The sequence below is a fragment of the Saccopteryx bilineata genome, chromosome 2, assembly GCF_036850765.1.
Source record: "Saccopteryx bilineata isolate mSacBil1 chromosome 2, mSacBil1_pri_phased_curated, whole genome shotgun sequence".
NCBI lineage: Eukaryota > Metazoa > Chordata > Mammalia > Chiroptera > Emballonuridae > Saccopteryx > Saccopteryx bilineata.
Genome location: NC_089491.1, coordinates 199,706,456 through 199,713,647, shown reverse-complemented (window position 1 = coordinate 199,713,647; position 7,192 = coordinate 199,706,456). Strand labels below are relative to the sequence as shown.

The window sequence follows — 7,192 nt, the reverse complement described above, 5'->3', positions numbered from 1 at the left end:
TATTAGTATGTCTATTACAGAAATTCAAAACTAGTTTTTGTAGTTGGTCTGTACATTACATGTTTGCTATTTCTTTAATCTCTTTTATTCTGTAATACATTCTTCCCACTCAATTTCCTTTCTTTGTGTGTGTATATGTGTGTACACTAGGTCAGAACTTTTTATTTTCTTTATTGATGTTATTGGGATGACATTGGTTAATAAAACTATATAGGTTACAGGTATATAACTCAATAATACATCATCTGTATATTGTATTGTGAAACCATAACATTCTAGAAAAAAATAGAGAGAATAAAATCTTAAACCTTTCTTGTAGCAATATTTTTTCTGATATATTTCTTTGGACAAGGGAAACAAAAGAAAAAGTAATCAAATTGGACATCTGCACAGCAAAGAAAACTATCAAAAAATGAAAAAGCAATCAACCAACTGAATGGGAGAACATTCCCCATTCCACTTCTTAATGGTAGGTATTTGCTGGGAAACTGGGTCATGTGTCCTTTGTTGTTTTCTACTCTGTGGACTTAGCTGAAGGTGTCCTTGTGATTTTTGTTTAAAGAAATCTGATAGATAGATCCAGAAACTTGTTTCACTCAGGTTCATTTGTTTTGGCAAAAATACTTCACAGGTGACACTGTGTATTTTCTTCCTTCCCCTATTGGGAGGCTCACAGTGTCTGCTTATTCCACTTTCATTGATGTTAAATTGATCAATGGATTAAAGTCCCATCAAATTGGTCCACCAAGTATAAAATTCCTCCATCAACAATTACCTAATTGTGTTAACATCCATTAATGATTGTTATTAAGATGTATTATTTCCTTAATACATTTATTTATTAATTCATTATTATTAATTACTTCATTAAAAACTTCTTTGCAAAATAACAATTTTTTTATTGTATCACCTATGTATTTTAGCTAGAATACTTCTATAAAGAGGAAATTTCACAATTTAGTTGGTTATCTATAAGTAGATATTTTTATTCAAGAAAAACAAGAGCCTTTCTCTTTACTTACAGATTTTACAATAGTAAGTTACTTCCTTAGCAACTTCCAATATAACGATGAGATTTTTTTTGCTTATTTTTATTTTTTATTATCATTACAAATTATGAGTATTTATATATTTGATGTATTTTGATCCTTTGTAGCCATAATACTTTTTGATGTTCAAATTATTGCATTTTTGTCCAAAGAAGTCTTTAATAGGTTCTTTAATTTCTGAAACAAGATGTGCCAGACTCATCTTGTACATTCCCTACCCCCAACTAGATCAGAAATCCTGGGCCCTTTGACTGGACTCTGGTACTTAGAAACCACAATGAAGGTGTGAGGGTTCTCATCCTATTAGGCTTTATCAGTGATTGGAGCTATGATAGATTTTTATTTTTGGATAAAATAAATTAATTATAAGTTTATAGTGCTATTTGCAATTCAAATGTAAGATTACATTTACTTGACTTTTGTTGATGATAAAATTTGAGATTAACAATAACAATATTACTATTAACAAAAACAATAATGAGTGTGGTTAAGACTTCTATCCCATGAGATATATATAGTCAGAAATACTATGTTTTAAAGTCACTTTAAAGAACTTTTTCTCTGTGTAGTTATGCTACCAACTTCATATACTATTAGGTTTATTCATTTCAGTTTGTTTTAAATTGGGGGATGACTCACCTGACCAGGCAGTGGTGCAGATAGAGTGTCTAACTGGGATATGGAGGGCCCAGGTTTAAAACCCCAAGGTTGCTGGCTTGAACAAGTTCACTGGCCTGAGCACGGGATGGCTGGCTTGAGTGTGGGATCATAGACATGACCCCATGGTTGCTAGCTTGAGCCCAAGGTCACTAGTTTAAGCAAGGGGTCACTCACTCTGCTGTAGCTCCCTGGTCAAGGCACATATGAGAAAGCAATCAATGAACAACTAAGGAACTGCAATGAAGAATTGATGCTTCTCATCTCCTTCCCTTCCTGTCTGTCTGTCCCCAAATGTGCCTCTCTCTGACTCTGTCTCTGTCAAAAAAAATTGGGGGATCATTTTTTTATTCTTTTCCTTTTTTATATAATTTTTATTAATTTTAATGGGGTGACAATAAATCAGGGTACATATGTTCAAATAAAACATCTCCAGGTTATCTTGTCATTCAATTATGTTGCCTACCCATCACCCAAAGTCAGATTGTCCTTCGAGATTTCATTTTGCCCCTCCCCTCCCCTCTCTCCCTCCCTCTCTTCCCCCCCCTCATAACCACCACACTCTTGTCCATGTCTCTTAGTCTCGTTTTTATGTCCCACCTATGTATGAAATCATGCAGTTTTTAGTTTTTTCTGATTTACTTATTTCACTCGTATAATGTTATCAAGATCCATCTATTTTGTTGTGAATGATCCAATGTCATCATTTCTTATGGCTGAGTAGTGTTCCATAGTATATATAAACCACATCTTCTTTATCCAGTCTTCTATTGAAGGGCTTTTTGGTTGTTTCCATGTCTTGGCCACTGTGAACAATGCTGCAATAAACACGGGGCTGCATGTGTCTTTATATACCAATGTTTTTGAGTTTTGGGAGTATATACCCAGTAGAGAGATTGCTGGGTCATATGGTAGTTCTATTTTTAGTTTTTTGAGTAACAACCATACTTTCTTCCATAATAGTTGTATTACTATACATTCCCACCAACAGTGGATAAGAGTTCCTTTTTCTCCACAGCCTCTTCAACACTTGCTATTACCTGTTTTGTTGATAATAGCTAATCTAACAGGTGTGCGGTGGTATCTCATTGTAGTTTTGATTTGCATTTCTCTAATAACTAATGAAGATGAGCATCTTTTCATATATCTGTTGGCCATTTGTATTTCTTCCTGGGATCATTTCTTTTTTTTTCTTTTCCTTTTTAATTTATAAAATACCTGATTTGAATAATGAAACTTTAAAACAAGATACACCCAGAAATAGCTTCCATTTTGGCTCCTCTGTTTTAATATTTTAATATGTGTGTGTGTGCATATTGGTATAGCCTCTTCTTTTCTAACAAAAAATAGCATACATTGTTCTGTATCTGTTATCTTTTTTTACTCAACACTTTGATCTGGAGATGGCATCACATCAGTATATAGAGACATCCTTTATTCTAGTTCACAGCTTCTTTAAGTAGCAGATTTTGTATATAGACTAGTTTTTTTAGTTAATTCCCTATTAATGGATATTTGGCTTATTTCAGATTTTTGCTATAAAAAATTACCCCATAGTGACAAGAACTGTATATATGCCATTTTGTATTTTTACCAGAGTATCTGTGAAAATAGAAATATTCTTAGAATAGAGGTAGCAGGGTCTAATGTTAAATACATATGTAATTTGAGTAGATACTGATTAACAAATACTCCTTAAAATGGTATACTCTTCAATTCCTAAAGACAGTATATGAGTACTTCTTTCTCCATGGATTAACTGACACATATATTGTTAAATATCTTTATTTTTTTTCCATCTAATAGGTGAGCAATGGTTCATCAATGCAGTTTTGATTTCAGTTCTTTTATTATGAGCAAGAGGTTAAGGGCCAAGTTTAAATTTGCATTTCATTTTCTGTAAACTACCTCTTTTTTCCTCTAGCTCATTTGGGGGGAGTGTTGGCCAAAATAGTTTTCATTGTAACTTAACCTACCAAACTTTTTTCTATTGCTTATACATTTTTAGTCTCAGTTGAAAACATTTTTGTTACTCCTAGGTTATAGAAAAAGTCATCCATAACTTTCTTATAGTTCTTATTTGTACCCAAAATTTTACACAAGTTCCTGAATAGATTCTTATGTACACCAAAGTACCAGTTTACAAATCCAAGTTTATAAATTAATGTCAAACATTGCAGTTATCTACATAAGAAACATTTAAATATCTGTCATGTTCATGCTTTCCTTAATTCTTCTAAATGATGTCAATCTAAAATCTTCTTGCCTGCATGGTAAAATGTTTCATTAGTAAAATATAAGAGAATATTTCTGGACTAATGTATACTCTTTATGAATAATGTATACTCTTTATGAAAGGTTACGTTTCAATTATTGAAAACGTAACCTTTCTAAAAGAAGACAACGTAAACCATTATGATGCAGCCCACAATCCAGCCAATCAAGAGAAGAACAGGAACCAGAAGTTGTGATGATGTAGATTCTGCTTAAAAATAAACAAAACAAAACAGATTCAATAGGTCATTTTGGCATTTCATCTTCTGGATCAAGAAAATAAGAGGAATTTGGTAATATTAAAGGAAAAAAATATACTCTATAGTCATACCCATACATGACTACATTTTTTTTTCTACATAGGGTACCTGTGACTCAGCTGAGTATGTGGAATAGAAGGCCTGTGTTTAAATCATAGGTCTTTCTTTCACAGTTATGTTACCTTGGGCCATTCTGAGTTTGAACTTTTCTACTTGTAAAATATGAATAATGAACCTTGTGATACCTATTTCCTGAAGTGGTTGCAAAAATCAAATGATATCACACATGTGCAAGAGCTTTGTAAACTCTAACCATGTGTGTATTTAGTGTAGACAGCACACATTCATGTATGTGTTGAATAACATGAAGAGAAGCTGTTTACATACAAATAATTAAAAATAATTCCTACTAAACTAAATAATAATCATAATATAGAGAAGGTATTGCAAATTGTTCTTGGCTTTGCTAGCTAACTTTATTCTTAAATATATAGGGAAGAAAGCATTGTATTTTATATAATTATCCTTGACTAGAAAAGAGAAATTTTAGTTTTTGATGTTTCAATATAGCAAACAACACTGATCCAATGCACACATAAAAGACATTAGTATAATGAGTCTTCCTTTGTCTCCTGTTTGTTGCACCTTGACCTGTAAAAAGCAACTTTAGAAGGCTCTTTTTCAAAAAATATTTGCTGAATCCCAATCTTATTCTTTCAAACACACAAATATTACACAAAAGGATACAAGGACAGCACAAAAAGGCATCATAGAATTAATGTTCTGTGTTAAGGTCTCAGGTATATTCTTAATTAAAAAACACAATTAAATCTTATGCTATCAGCTAACAAAGAGAAAGCATAGTTTTTAGGAATTGTATTTCTATTATAATTTTCATTACTTTAAAATGTGGAGTTTTAAAAATACTAATAAAATTTAATCATCTGGAAACTTCTAAAGACACTTCTAATATTAGAAGACATCCTTATAAAAGTAAACATCCTGAAGTTAAAACAAATATTAATACTTTAAGTCTGTGTTTCCAGAAATCTTGATGTTTTACTTAACTCTCAAAAATGAGTTAGGCTTTTCTTGCTTCTCCACCTTACTGTGACCTTGAACAAAGCATAAACCACTAAATAAAAATCTTTCCCTTTACCTGCCAGGTGGTAGTGCTTTCAGGAGAAAATGAACCTTACAACATACCCTTTGCTCTCATTCAGATGAAAGCCTTGTTTATGAATTGTGACATTACGGTGACAATACATAACAAAATTTTTGAGCTGTTTATATAAGTTATTTAATATTTTTCCCAGTTTCAAAGAACATAAAGATTAATATTGACATTTTAATTGAGAACTATAAATATTTTATACAAGCTTATTTTAATACAATTCTAAAATGTATACATAATAAATGTATACATAATAAAGCCTTAATATATATATATATATAATTATCTGTTACTCCTTGTAAACCAATATCATTGACTGTGCATTTTAAGACTCAAAGTATATCTGAATTTTTGTTCTTTAATGCTAATATTTTAATTTTTACCAAAGCCTGAAAGCAAAATCCAGTGCTTTCAAATAGGAGTATATAGGAACTCAGCATACTTTGTACATGTCACCTACATTAATGCACATATAAGCATAAAATCTCTTTTTAAATATGAAGAACAGTTTTAAAATGCTTCTTTCTCTGTCCATTCCTGAGCATTTTCAAGTATAATTACACCTGGAAGTATTCTTAAGTTCACTGTGCTCTGAGACAAGACTGTCCAAGTTCAAAACATGGTGCCACCACTCTCTAAGTATGTGACTGCAGGCAAATTACCCAGTTTTGCTGTGTCTCATCTTCCTTAACTATAAAATGGGAACAATGATAATACTGCATATATCTTGACTTGTTGTCAGGATTAAAAGCAACACTACCTGTAGGTATTTAAAAATTGTTCATTGGATACAGTATATTCAGCCCATTTTACCATAATCATGTTTTTTAAATTTTAAAAAATGTTTAAAAACCAGGAAAAATTTCAGATGCACAGTATATTAGAGATGACTAAGCCTATTTCATTTGTCTTCACTTTAAGGTTAGAAAACAGGCTTAGAAGAGTTGAGGAACTTCTCAAACTCACATGGCCATTAGTAGTAGATCTGACACAAAGTTTGAGTGTCCTTAATTCTGGTCCAGCATGCCACAATACCTCAAATCTAATACCTCCAATTTGGTAAAAATACTAGAGAATAACTGACTTCTAACTCATCTTTCAAAACAAATGTACACAAATTCAGCTCTTTTGTTTGTTTGGTCCTGTTCAAAATGTATAAACATGGCTCACAAACTGCACATGGAATGCACTTTTTGTGACCACACTAACATACATGGTTAATGCTCCTTTATTAGAAATATCACATTCATCCAAATAATTGGGTAACAACAAATACTGGGAAACAGAAAATAAACCAGGGAGCCTGGGTCTTTTTTGCCAAGAGAGTCTGATGCTTAAATTTTACCTTTCTCAGCCATTCTTCCTGTTGTTGGTTAGTCAGAGCCAGGCTTACCCCTTTCTTATTTTGTCCAGCTTTGCTTTGAACTTTAAATAGAGAGATTATCTGAAGAGTACAGCAGCTGCTCCTCTCCTGGCTGCCAATTTTTTGCAGGGTGATGTAAGGCATTGGAAAGCAGACCTCCCAAAGCTCCTCTTATTCAGTCATGGTGGAGGAAACAAGGGGCTATATGACCTAAGTGATTACATCGGCTGAATTATCCTAACCCAGAAACACACAGATTTTTTAATTCACCCCTCACCTTCAGACCACATATAGAAAATGTGAAGGGGTGAACTTCAATTAGAGAACTTCTACCAAAGAGGGAGAGTAATGTATTGGAAAGAAAGGACTTTGAGGTTGGACGTGGCTGACCTCAAAATTCTAGCTCTACTACCTC

The 7,192-nt window shown here is 32.5% G+C and overlaps 1 protein-coding gene across 1 annotated transcript; it reads right to left on the bottom strand.

Annotated features, from left to right (window-relative positions):
• Positions 1-4,096: 4,096 nt before the first annotated feature.
• Positions 4,097-6,772, bottom strand: STRIT1 (small transmembrane regulator of ion transport 1). The gene is made up of 2 exons (XM_066254914.1): positions 6,760-6,772; positions 4,097-4,191 (listed from the first exon to the last, which is right to left on the bottom strand). The coding sequence occupies exons 1-2, from the start codon at positions 6,770-6,772 to the stop codon at positions 4,097-4,099; spliced, it is 108 nt and encodes a 35-aa protein (XP_066111011.1).
• Between the last annotated feature and the right edge of the window lie 420 nt (positions 6,773-7,192).